Below are 14,254 nucleotides of genomic sequence, written 5' to 3'. Positions count from 1 at the left end.
CATAAGAACTAATTTGACTCAAAATAAACTTATAAAGGTTTATTTAGCTCAAATAAATGTATATGGGCTTAATTGAATGCAATAAAAAACAAAAACTTATTTAAATTTTTCTAAATAGTTTAAGAGTTTTTTTAAGTATTATCCCATTTGAAAAAGAGTAGACAGTCGAGACATTTTAAAAAGATACCGGATTTTCTTTTCTATCTCATCCTTTTCATTAATGTAAATAAATAATCTGATGAATTATATAAAAATTTGTTTGTTTTTTTATTTTTATTCTTATTACTTTTTTTTTTCACTTTTGCCACAACATTTAATGGGTCATGCAGTGAATTTTTAGAATTTACTCATCCCTCTCTAATTATATTTAACAACCAAAATATATAATCCATTTATGATTAGCTATAATTAGGCAGTGAATTTACAAATCATCCGATCAAAAAAAGCATAGCAAGCAATCATTAGAAGGTGATTAATATGGAAGTGTACTTAATCACGCTCACTCTTCAAATACGAATCATTTATTAATGAACTCCAAAAGTAAGTTTTAATCTCTAAGGCTAACCTTGACAATGTGCAATTGGCCGTATTCTTTATCGATTAATGAAATTGATAATTGGTGGTTGAGTGGCATCCGTATCTCTCCTTGGTTTCCTAAGAAACTTTTTTTACCAATTAACTTAATGTTATGTTTTTAAATTATGATAATTGATTCAATCATTGACTAATTATAGTCAACTTTATTGCATTTAACGTCTAATTGACTATACTACACAATTATTACATTTTTTATGAAATCAATCAGCAAAATTTAACCATATAATTAGATGAAAGAAAGAAGTTTTAATATGATTTAATTGAACTAAATAAAAATCTAGTAATTTAAGTGCCATTTTGTAAGATTTCGCTCGCTAAATTATATTTTATCCCTTAAAAAGAATACTATACTACACAATTCATTATTTCCTATATTCCAATAAATTTACCAAAAAATTTTAAATACCAATAATAGGGATGGCAATGGATACCCTGGTACAAGATAACCACGGGGTACTCAATCCAATTATATAGGATTAGGGACTTAACGTACCTTATAATCGGGTTCAGATAATAATTTCATTATCCATATCAAGTTCGAGTAGAGTTAGGGTACCACCCCTTAAGTACTCGATACCCGAATCCGATTATATTTTTTTTAATTTTATGTAACCAAAGATAAACCTATATTGTTAATTAAATTAATTTGTGAAACTATAATTATTAATTAACTTGTAATATCTTTTAATACACATATTCTATATATTGTGTTAATTTATAAAGAATATAATTACTATTATATATATTTTTATTATATATACTTTAAATATATAAACATATTTACTTTCTATTTTATATTAACGTTACAAAAATTATAACTTATAAAATTATTAATTATAATATATATACCTTTATTTATATAAACTTATAAATTATATACTTAAAAAGAAGTTGTGAGATTAGAATAATTTTAGAACTTAGTTATTTTTTTTAATTTCATGTAATTAATAACAAACCCATATAGTTAATTATATTTATAATGTTGTTTAAGTTGTTATTTGGATATTTGTTTTTAGTTATTTAAGTTGATATTTAAGATATTTGTTTTTGATTATTTAAATTTAAATTTTATTATTTGTGTGCTTTTATAAATTTAATTATTAGTAAATTATATAGAATATGGATGAAAATATTATTCTATATAAATATGGGTACGGATTCGAGTTTGGATAATTAGATACCCATGAAGATAATTTTAATAATTTTTTTAGTAATCAAATTTTTAAACGGGTTCAAATAATTGTCTGGTAGTGAACATGTATTAGGGTTCGGGTTAAAATAATAAATTTAAAAAATATTTAGATAATTATAAGTTCGAGCATCCCAGTTACTAATCAAGTTTGGATTCAAGTACTTCAAAATTAATGAATACTCTGCCCGTTAACATCCCTAACCAGTAAGCTAAAAATTCAATCAGTAATTAAAAATGGTGTGAAAGAATTCGCAGTTATGACACTGTACAAAAAGCTTCAATGTGGTCAGAGTTAGGCAACTATTCCTTTAGATGGTTATATTTTAATGACATTTACGAATTTTGGTATGCAATTCTTAAAAGCTATAACAAAGTAATTTAGACCTAGTTGAAGGAATAATTAATGGTCCTGATTTTGCTGAAGTTTGGAACAATTCAAAGAGTAAAAAATTTAGGATTATTAAGCATAACCCTTGTAAACAAACTTTGTAAAAACAGTAATAAACGTGACAAGCTACCTGTAGAAAGCCCTTTGTCCATAAAAGCATCAAACAAACAGAAAAGTCGGCCGGTACAGATGACTCTTCTTTAATCCTGCTCCCTGCAAATTGGATAAATGCTACCTCAGAGTCTCGACTATTAATTAGTCTACTTACTCTTGAAAACAACCATAACATTTCAGCAGTATCGCTCCTGCACTCCTGCTTAATTCTTCACTTCTGAAATAGAGTTAAGAGTTCTGTCCTCTTCTTTTCATCTTTCTTGGCAATCAGGAAATCAAAGAGAATAAGAGATCATAACTCATGTTGAGCGTACTAGAGAATTTATCTGATGAACAGTTCAGCTTCAGTATCTAGACAAGAACCATTGGATAAAAAACATGGGGATGTAAAAGCTTAATCCCATGGATTCGTTTTACAGTAACTGGTAAAACACATCTTTGCCATTTACACCACCAGCAATCATTATCAACAAGAAATTTCAATTACAATTATGGGCAAAATTAAAGGAAAAACACCCACGATATGGGATAGAAAAAGAATGGGAAAAAAAAAAAAGATAACAAAAATATCAGCATCCACTGGCTGTAGTTACACATTGATTAAGTGCTGAGAACCATGACCTTCGGCCCTCTGAAGCTGACCGCCTTAAGCCCGACCTTGAGCACCTAACCAAGTGGTTTTGCAAATTCCGGTCAGCAGGGCAGGGAACTAAAGAAGGACTAGTATTTGGGGCTCCCATGCAAAGGCTAGAGTGTATTTTCATTGATGGGAAACTCTGGCAGCTTAGGTTGCGAAAAGAAGATCCAAGGGGAGAAATTCGTGTGCAATGGACCTCAGGCTTGCAAAGCGGGGTTGTCATTGAAGTTGACTCTGGTATCTCACTAGAACATGTGCAGAAAGAAAGGGACAAACTTGTTCTGGCAACTGCCTTAATTGTTGGTTTTGTTCCTGGGAGCTTGACAAATGATACTATCCCATGCCGGCAAAGAGGACAGGCAATCGAGCCAGTTGGACCTTGAGCAACATTTGAGGTATTATTTGTAGAACAGAGGTATAAGGCACATTGTGTACAGAACTCATGATCACAACCTGCATCATGGAAAATATAATTACAATCCCGATTTCATCTACATTTGGTCCCGTATATACCATAAACATCAACGGCAAACAAAAGTTCCCACACTACATCATGAAAAATTGAGGGTGTAGATATGATAAAGATATGAATTTTGACTTTCATAAAGTATGCATATATGGATCAAAATCCACACGAAAAATAAAGGGGGGATTGCCTAGTATTATTAGCACTTACAACCCAATATACACATGGCTCAAAACTGACATGATTCATGCTATATGTCACTAATTCAGAATAACGGGTCAAGAATGTTCACAAAAGAAAATCATAAATCTTAATATCAAATATAAACAATACACAAATTGCCTTATAGCATAAATATGTCTTTGTCCTATTCCATCTCTATTCCTCAGTTCCACTGAACATGTTTGTTAGTATCAGTATCATAACTGCCACTGCTACTTCTCAAAAACAAAACTAACACCACTTCACTAAACCTATGTGGCTGAAACTCACTTCAAATCCATACCATTACAATTGCAACATTAAAGCTGCACACTGCTAAAATTGTCACTTATTTCATCTCAACCTCACTACTAACAAGAATGAGCCTACCTTATGCCAAATGTATGTGTCTGTGAGACTCATGAATGAATATCATATGAGTAATAATATGTTATTTTAATATTAAAACTTTGGTGAAAGATTTTATCTCTTCATCACCCTGGTGCAATATGGATGATAAATAAAACAATAGTCTGATACAGCAATACAAAAATAATCATAGTTAACATAACATAATCCTTACCAATAATATCGATATCAATGCATAAATCCCATAGACTACACTGATCCTAGCCGCTTAAACAGAAATAAATATATTCTAGCAAGATTTGTTACATTTAAAGATAAATTAAAGTTACCTTCTGCAGCTACTGTGCACTTCCTCTCCAGACATACAGCACATGGATCTTGGCATGAGGGTAAGGAATCACCAGTCCTCCATCCACATTCTCTTCATAAGACAAAGAAGGGAGAAAAGGTTTGTTCATCTGATATGCAACTACGTGTTTTAACAGAAAAATTGATGGTGACATCTAGTAGCCATCATACTCATAAATACATGTTCATTGCCTGCATATACTTACAAATGCATGTCCATACACATATCAGTTAGCCTGTGCTTATGATTCTATGAATGTATAACCAATTATTACAACAAAAGTTTGAAAAGAACAAGGATGAATACATTATTATGTCTTTATCCAATGCTGTTTTATTCTCTTATTAATTGCACGGCGGAGCAATATTTAGTTATTTATTTCAATGCTTTTGTGCATCAGCTTCATACGAAAAATTCTTGTTCTTTTCCAAGATAGAGATCACAGTTCAACAGCATAGCTAGACACAATCAAAAACAGGTTGCATAATGTGAACATATAAATTTGTGCAGTGTGGTACTACTCAGACATGTTATTAACATATAGCAATATATATAAGCTAAGAAGGGATAACTACAGAAATGGCTCTTGAACTAGGACCTGATGTTTAATTTTGGACCTCAACACAAAGTTTTTTGATTTATTAAACTTGATAAATGACCTATCTTTCCTTCCGTTCAATGTGCTCATTTGACTAACACCATAAGTTAGGAGTGATTATGTGGCTTTTGTTAAGGGTAAATTACAAAATCCCACCTTGTGGTTTGATATTGATAGAATTTGTCTCTTGAGGTTTAAAAACTTACCCTTAACCACTCTATGATTTTTTCTTTAGCTACCTATTTTATGTTGTGCCAAATGGCCTACTTTTTCTGTTTCTTTTCCCTTCTGTTTTCCTCATTACCAGAGTTCTAAACTCTTTCTCCCTCTCAATTGATAGGATTTATCTCTCCTTGATCTTTCAAGGATTTCAACAAAAGAAAAGGAAAAATTAAAAATCCTTTAATGGCTTAGGATTGATTTTAACGAAGCTCGACTTCCACAGGTTTCAGCTGTACCCTCCCCCATTCATCCCTCCTTTCTTCCTTTCTTTTCTTCTTTTTTCTTTTTGTTCTTTCTTCATCCCTTAACCAAGCCTTTCTCACTCCAGAACTTCATTTCTTCAATTTCAAAAGTTGCTCCAAAAAACTCTAATCAATTTCATGCAATTGCACGTTTTGAGAAATATTTGGTTGTTTCATAAAAGTGTTTAGGTGTGGGTATGATTGTTGGCTTGTGAGTTTACAACTTGTAAAGGTAATGGTGTTTGCTGAATTTCAGATTTGTTGGTAGTGCAGTAAACAGTTTATGGAGATGATGGATGACCAATTGTTTTTTTCTTTCAAGTGGATGCCATTCTACTTTCCATTGTTTTTGGATTTTGATGAGTGAGACACAAAGAAAGGAAACCAAGAAGCCAGAATAAGGAAGAATGGATGAACAAAACTATGAGAGAAAAAGATGTGGTTGTTTAGAGAGAGATGCACTCTGGAATCGGATAAAGAGAAAAACAAGAAAGGAAAAAGATAAATAGAAAAAGAAGAAAAAAGGCCATTGGAAAATAAGAAAAAAAAGGTAATGGCAAAAAGAAGAAAACGAGAATGGAGTTAACATATAAGATAATAAAGCAATCATCAGGATGGTTAAGTGTTGATTTTCAAATATCACTGAGTAAATTTAATCCGTCTTTAACTACAGAGTATTTTTATTTTTGTAATTTTACTCATTTTTTTAAATGATTATGTGGTTTTTAAACAATCAAATGATGCCATATGTAGACTATCTGAAAAGAAATATGCGAGATGGACTTAAAAATGCCATGTCACTATGAGAGTATGGCACCATCAAAAAGAAATCTTTTAATGACATGCCACTAAGTGATCCGTAACAAAGTTATTTTAAATTAGAAGTAAAATATGTACAACAAATGAGGAAAAAAAAGTGAATAAAAACTTGATGCAAACCTAAACCCAACTAATGCAAGATCTAAAGAAGACAACAACCAAAATCTAGCTAGTTTCTCTCCTGATTAAGGAATTAAATAGTACTTTGAGATAAAACAAAAAAAATTTGATATTGCAAAGTTTAGAAGTTATCTATTCACTCCTTTCTGCATAAAAAAGATTCAAATACATGTAACACTTTAAATCCTCTGAATTGTAACACAACGTTTTGAACTCAAACTTTACACTCTTGCTAATGAAACAATAATTTAATATTGCATAATACTAAATAGAAGTAAACTAGAAAATAGACCACAATGAAACTTGACAATCGTTTCTTTTGTTCCTCTTTTTCTTTCTTTTGTAAGTTACTGGACAATAAAGCAAATGAAACTAGCCAATCACTGTGAAATGATGGATTATTTGTCAGCTAACTTTGGGAAGACAGATGCTGAAGCCTTGCTCCTAATCTTGTACGTTTGTTGATCACGTTGGGTCCTAGATGGCTTGAAAATCGAAAGGGAAAGGGAAACTGGCAGGGAGTAAATAAATCAAGTGAAGGAAACACATCTTTACATGAGGTTAAAATAGACAATCAGCATCATTTTGTTCTAAAGTTTCATGGAAGAAGTTGATTCAGTAAGAGGAATTGGAAATTGTTGCAGCCTAGTAGATAATCTCAGAGCTGCTTTTACAGTCAGTGACTTAAAATCTTCAGAGCAGAAGCATAAAGTCTTCTAGATAATGTCAAGCTGGTTTAGCTAATGCATGTACCCTATAGAATCTAATCTAAAAAACCCTATTGGCTGACCTGAATCACAGAGAAAATTCCAGTACTGGCAGAAGATATTCTCCAGAAATGAGTTACTGGTTACATAATTCGAGAATGTTAATGCACTTGGTTGAGCAGGTATGATTTAAAGTATAGATTCCAAGTGCATCTGGCTTAAGTTTGTTTCCCCAACTCTTATCATGCGTCCATAACCAAGCATCATCCTGTACCTCCCTTCCACCTCACTATTATAATCCATCTGCATATATCTCTCCCAAAGAAACATCATGGTGTTAACACTTAACATAATGCCCAGAAGCAGACTCCTGCCAGCTCAGTCTAGAACGCTGACAGTTTCCATGGAAGTAAAACTCCTGCCTACCAGAAATAAAGGAAGCCAAGAACATACACCAATTGATGGCTGTGTAATTTAAGTGATTGCCAGATAGCAAATACCTTGGTCACTATTTCTGACTAAGAATGAGTACTCCTACCTAACGAGCTAGAAAATAAACAAACATGCAGTTCTACAAATATGACAGAAGTTCATAGATCAACACATCACATGCAAAATCAAATAGTTTCTATAAGGTTATCCAAAATTTCATGGCTTAGAGATTGATACAACAATGTAAATTAAGAAGAGATGGTGCAACTTTCACTCACCTAGCAATTTTAACAATGCTCATAAGGGGAAGAGATAGAAAGGGTGAGGGAAGAACTTGTGACTGGCTTTCAGGCTGAGTGCTAAGAATTTCGTCAAGCCAATTTTTACGCCAGGAACGGGCAACCATTAAAGCAGTCCACCTTTAAGTGATAATTGAAAACAATAATAAGTGAAATTTAAACATTATCAAGACAGGGTTCAGAGAGTAACAACAACATATAAAACGAAAGGATATCTCAATGACTTTCATGAGGCGGCAAACAATAATGTGACATCGAGGCATCTCACTAATTATGTTCCAAAGGTTAATTGTACATTAGGATTTGTGCTTTTTATTAACCAAAGTTGCCACTGAACTGCCATTTTCGTCAAAATATATGAAAAATTCCTACCATGCCATAGGTGATATGGTGTAGCCACAAGATGACAGTGTGAACTGTTAAATGTTACAAAAGTAAATCTTATACTAGCTCAGATTAAATACATCATCATACCTTCCTTTTTAAATGGCAGTATAGCATTACCCTAAAACATGAAAAATGGTGACCACAGACAAAACATGTACACTATCAGGAGTAATTTCAACAATAAAACATGTTTAACAAGCATAATCACACATGATGAAACATAGATCCTCTGCCTCCTTAATCAAAATGCATCCTTCGTCAATATAGCTGCTGTAGTTGCAAACCATGGAGCAAAACTCCACCACATGGCAAGTTTCACTAGGCTTGGGTAAATTTTTTTAGTCTTCTGGTTAGCATTTTTCTGACCTACTGTCTTAGTCTTGCTTCTTCTAATTCTAATATCTTTTTAACCCTTAAAGGCATACAATTGGTCCACAGGTCAGAAAGAGAAATTATAAAGATGGAAAAATGAAAGAAATTTCTTAAGGAGGAATGAGAGGGGGAGAGAGAGCAGGAAGAAACAAAATTAAACTGGGTAAAACCTTCAGTCTATCTTTTAAAGACTGTTCAAAATTGCAGTTGATTTCATTACATGCTCAAAATTTCCAATCAAGAAGGCAAACCGATAACAGCTTGTGCTTTAAAGGCTTTGCACCTCATAATAGCTACTCTTATCAAGGCAGAACTTTTGCATAAGTTTTATTCTAACTTTTAAGAAGCAGAAACATATTGCTAGTTACTTAAGCATTTTAGCAGAAGCCAAAATTCAAACTTTTAGCTTCAAAATGTAACTTAACCATTTTATTAAATGAAAAAATCATTGCTAAAAGTAACACAAAAATAAAAGTACCAAATGAATCAAAACATTTAAACATAATAAGTCACAGAACATACCCATTTGCATTTGTAGCAGTAACACTAGCACCCCTGGCAATCAAAATCTGAAGAACCATAAATCAAAATTAGAAATTGGAATCTTCAGCATGAATGGTACTGATACATGATTGAGTTGTTTTCTTGTTCCTTTTCCCACATGTTTTGCGTGGCTATGATGCTGCAGAGACTAAAAACATACCTGACAACATTGTGCATTTCCACCACAAGCAGCATAATGAAGAGCAGTGCTTCCTGCACCTGCAAGGTGACAAGATCAAAATCCAAAAACACAAAAGGAGAAACTAAGAATGCACAGCAGAAGACTTACTACTCAAATAGTATTTAAAGTTATCATAATTATGTACCTATAAATCAAAATGCTCTATGTGACCATCTAAAAGGATGGGGGTCGGGCAAGGGAGTTAAGGGACGTAAAATTAACTGCTGACAGTATTTATGTACAATTTCCTGGCAGCTAGGCAGAAGAAGTGTACCAATATAAAGGAAATCCGCCCAGATATTATAATTTTGGCATGGAATGGCAGCTCAGAAAACAGGAAGGGCAAAATGAAAAAGAAGAGCAACTGAAGTGTTAATTATCGAACAAAGAAAACTAACAAGGAGAAGAGAAGAGGAACTCATAAACATGGAGAAATGTGGATTTTAACTGCCAGTCAAAATGATTTTGCCGTTCATGCTCAATTGCAATTAGCAGCAAAATCATTAGACTGTGAAACAAGTAAGGACCATTAGTTAAATTGGTAAATAGAACATGTGAATTACCTATTAGATCAATTGTTGTCCCATCTTCCATAGTTACCTCAGTAACAGAAGCCCCCAAATCCAGGAGCAACTGAACACTGTCAACATGTCCATTCAATGCTGCCATATGAAGTGCAGTGACGCCTCCATCAGCAGGTCTATTGATGACCTCACGGAGAGCACTGGAAGATCACGGTGAAACAAGAATGAATCAAAACAGAAGAGTAGATAGCAAAAAAATAAAAAGGATTGATATAAATTTACCACTCATCAAGTTCTGCGATAGATTCTTTATTTTTTGATCTCTTCCTTAATATATTCCAACAATTGGGGATGCTAGGAATATAATCTGAAAGGAGGAGCCTTATGCACCGGGAATGACCATTCAAGGCAGCCAGGTGGAGTGCAGTACCCCCATTAAGATAATCAGCTCTGTGAATCTGTAAACCATTTCAGCACAACTTAACTTATCAATAATCCTATTCCACTCAAGTTTGTAAACTATATAGATCTGTTGCAATAGAGGACACTAAACTTGCAAGTAGATGTCTTACATTGGCTCCAAAAAGAATCAGGGTCTGAACAACCTCCCAGTGGCCATATTGACAAGCTTGCATCAGAGCAGTCTGTTCATCACAGTTTAAAAAAAAAACAACTTAGAACAAACAATAGTAACCCATAAAACCTAAATTAAAATAAGTCTGCAACAAACCCAAAAGTCAGATGAATAATAACTCGTCTGCAACTTTAGGTGTTTAAGTTATAAATAAACTGAAATCAGTAATCAAATAGTGGACGAGAAAAAATACAAATTTAAGGAAGAAAACAAAATTAAATTACCTGACCCCGATAGTTCCTGAGATTAATATCAACTCCAGACTCAAGCAAGAGTGAGACAATCTGATATAAATACGCAACACAAAATCAATCACCATTATGATTAATTCGCAAGAAATGTTTGTTGGTTTGAATTTAAGCTATTGAATACCTCCTGGTGTCCCTGAGCAGCAGAGTAATGGAGAGGAGAATTGCGAACTCCAAAAGTAGAATACCTTGCAAGCCTTGGATTGTATTCCAATAAAGCCTTGGCTTCTTGAAGATCACCATCTCTTGCTGCAGAAACTAAGCGTTCCCCAGATGCAGAACATCCAAAAGAGTTTCCCACAAGGCTTAGAAATCTCATTGATGACCAAAAACAGCTTTCTGAAAACAAGTTTGTTCTCAAGGCCTAAAATGTAACTTAACTTAAAAAATGGAACATGACAAAAGCACTCCTAAGTCCTAATCCTTAAACCATCCAAAACTTGCAAAATAGATAACGTGAGAAAAAAGAGAGGAACAAGGCTTATTTTTGCCGAATATCTCCTAAACATCTACCAAACCAATAACAACCAACAATAAAGCCCTTCCACTTACATCTGAGAGAAGTTGTAACGGTCAATATCTCACTTCCTTAAATGGATTGAGAGAAGGATTCCTGTTGACACTTCTTTTCAATTTAGACAAATCACAAAGAAGAGCTAACAAAAACCAAAAACTTTCTCTGAAACTACTAATAGAAAATAATCAGGATGTGACTGTTTTATGGCTTAGTAAATGAACTCGTGATTTTCAAGAAAGAACCCAACAAACACACACAACCATACAACAATGAATTACAAACTCTTCTCATAGAAAAAAAAAAACAAATAAATAAAGATTCCTATCCTTCACAGCCAAATTCCCATAGAATAAACATCTGCAATCTCCAGAATCTCCACTACCTCATAGAATTATCTTCAATAAAAAGTACCCGATTCCAAATTTATCTCTAGGAACCAAAATCTGCAAAACCCAATTCCAGATACTCCTTAAAGAATCAGAATATGAAATACCCAGATAAAAAAATACACCCTTTTTTTTGGCTTTTTGGGCAAAGAACTGATCAAGTTCAAGCCTTTTAGAAAGGACTTAACAAAGGGAAGACACGTTTCGCTCGAATGGTTTGTAGAGGAACCCTACCTTTGTACTTAAACGAGGAAAATGGGATGGGGATGAAATGTAACTGAAACGGAAATGTGCTACAAATAAGAAAAGAAAAATCTAAAAGGGAGATAAGAGTGAGGGGATGTTTTTATGCAGACAGCAACCTTTTACTGCAACCTCAACCCACAAATTGACCTGTAAGAAAACTTCACAAAAAAAAAAAAAAAAAGCGCGTCCCCATGATTGGCTATTATTGGCCAATTGGAGGTCAACTTCGATAGTAGTTGCGGGGGTTTTCTCATTGTTCTGCAGAGGGAAACTTATTTTTTCATAGTCAGTTGGTACTAGTTAAAGTCAGCTCATCACGAGGCTTTTGTTTTCCCATGGTTTGGTTTTGTTTTGTCTTTTAAAAGCTGTTTTTAAACTATTTGCTGCGTTTTTGTTGTGCTCTACGAGATCAAAATATGCCCATTTTGGTAGATTGTCATTTGTCAAACTTGATGTGAATACTTTTTCATCGGTTTCTATGCTCTTTTTCTCTTCTTTTCTTTTCATTAAAGAGGATAAATCTCTTCATTATTAGGATAAGTCCAAGACGAAATTCCCACTCAACTGGAAAAGAAGATGAACTGTTAGATCAAACTCAACAAGAGCTGATCGGAAACAACATATAGAGCAAAAGACGGAGGATTGGATCATCGGTGACTGTGTTACGGGCGGGGTTCAATCTTTTATCAATGACCTATCATATTATTATCCAGTAATGGTAGTAATCTCAACATTTTTATCTTGTCTTAGATATCAATTGGAGTAGTCTATTTTTGGTCAAATTGTTTAACCTTAAAATATATAAATAAAACAAATAGTAATTTAAACATTTTTATAGTATAGATTTTAGCCACGTGGAGGGAAAGATATGCATGGCCAAGTTATATTGAAAGTTACATGCCTCTCTGGTCAATGGCATGTAAGACATTAGGGATGACAATGAAAATTAAACTCCACTAGTTTGACGTTATGTGAATTTGTGCGATTTTACCAATGGAATTTAATTCCAATAGTCAAGAGATAGCTTTAGATGTTGAAAGATTCATTCTAAGAAAATAGGATTATTCGGATGTAATTTTTTATTCAAAAAATCTGTCCATAATGCTATCAACTATTGACCGATTTCGATTTTCAGCAAATAAATTTTTTTTGTTAGAGATTTTTTTTACGAAAATTTATTTATCAAAATCCTTGGGTAAAATTGTAGCTCCAAATCAAAAAAATTGATGCCACAAGTTTTGACGAAAGTTATTCAATAAATTTTTATTGGTAATACTCCCATGTACTATTATTGATGGAATTTCAATGGAAGTTTCCTCTATATTAGGGTTTAAAAATAAAAAATTTCTTAAAACAGGTTGAAAATTAAAAAATCATTTTCAGCAAATTTATTTTGTAAAAAATACTTTACATTTATCATTATTGACAGATTTTCGATAATAGTTCTATCAGTTTTGATATTTAAAATTGAGAAGGATTTTCAACGAAATTTTTATCGAGAATTAGTAATTGATGCATTTTGTTTTGCTTCAATGAATTTTTGGTTATTTCTTCTCGATGCGTTTTGGTTTGTTTGTTGAGTAGTATTGTAAATAAATGCAAACAACTTAGTTAGAATGACCTGTCACATTTTTTGAAGTGTTCAATTGCATGCATAACGCAATGATTTTGTTGACAACAAGTCAAAAGTTGTTAATGTACATCAACTTGGATTTATTTATACTTTAAATCTTGACAAAGGTTACTTTAGATATTAATTTTTTCCTTACTCAATTATGTGAATGATAATTGTTTTTAACTAGTTGTGGGAAAGCAATAGTTCTTCGATAATGTAGAAGTATGGTGAGGAATCATTCTTTCAATTGGAGTTTAATCTGCAAGTTTGGTCTCAAGCAATTAAAGGGTTGGAGAAAACTTGCATTTATGTATATGGGTTTGGTTAAGGCCAAGCAACGATCGATGGTAATCAACCAAGAGATCAATGTCGTCAAATTTCAACCACAACGGCTCTATTGATTCATGTTGATTTAGTTGATTGATTTATTTTCACAGTTTTCTCAAGGGATTGTCATGACCCAACTCTGAGAGTCTGTGACCAGCACGCATGAACCAGGTAGACAAGCCCACAAGACTCGAGGAAGCCTTCATAATTAAGTCCTGTTAATCAAAATTCATAATCACAAGACATCGTGGCCAACATCATTTCATTAAAATCTAATCTTAATATTCAACATTAGCCCCTCGGCTCATAATAACATTCAGAACTTAAATATAACATGCACATAACCATACGTTGGCTAGTTCATCCAATCGTTTAACATTTCATTACATAATAGAAGGCAACTTCGTGCCTACATATTTCCTTTATGACATACTTTGTCTATATTGCAGAGCGTACATACCTATAACTCAGATTGTGACGTAGTGGAGTGTTCATTGTCAGCGAATAACATACCACTTGTCA

General features: G+C 33.1%; 1 protein-coding gene across 4 annotated transcripts; it reads right to left on the bottom strand.

The window, feature by feature from the left end:
* Positions 1 to 2,612: 2,612 nt before the first annotated feature.
* Positions 2,613 to 12,089, bottom strand: LOC18589102 (E3 ubiquitin-protein ligase XBAT32). 4 transcript variants are annotated; one of them, XM_018127952.2, is made up of 11 exons: positions 11,194 to 12,085; positions 10,766 to 10,980; positions 10,618 to 10,677; positions 10,332 to 10,403; positions 10,042 to 10,217; positions 9,799 to 9,959; positions 9,215 to 9,273; positions 9,034 to 9,080; positions 7,732 to 7,872; positions 4,294 to 4,385; positions 2,613 to 3,381 (listed from the first exon to the last, which is right to left on the bottom strand). In XM_018127952.2, exons 2-11 carry the CDS (start codon positions 10,958 to 10,960, stop codon positions 2,861 to 2,863), a joined length of 1,524 nt encoding a protein of 507 aa, XP_017983441.1. In that variant the 5' UTR covers positions 10,961 to 10,980; positions 11,194 to 12,085; the 3' UTR covers positions 2,613 to 2,860. The 4 variants fall into 4 exon arrangements, with proteins under 4 accessions (XP_017983441.1, XP_017983442.1, XP_007013988.1 ...); XM_018127953.2 differs by having other exon boundaries at positions 9,215 to 9,267; positions 10,766 to 12,087; XM_007013926.3 differs by having other exon boundaries at positions 10,766 to 12,084.
* Between the last annotated feature and the right edge of the window lie 2,165 nt (positions 12,090 to 14,254).

This window comes from Theobroma cacao, chromosome 9 (genome assembly GCF_053813885.1).
Source record: "Theobroma cacao isolate CCN51 chromosome 9, ASM5381388v1, whole genome shotgun sequence".
Classification (NCBI taxonomy): Eukaryota; Viridiplantae; Streptophyta; class Magnoliopsida; order Malvales; family Malvaceae; genus Theobroma; species Theobroma cacao.
The sequence above is the reverse complement of the archived record's forward strand: the minus strand, read 5'-3'. Positions and strand labels throughout refer to the sequence as shown.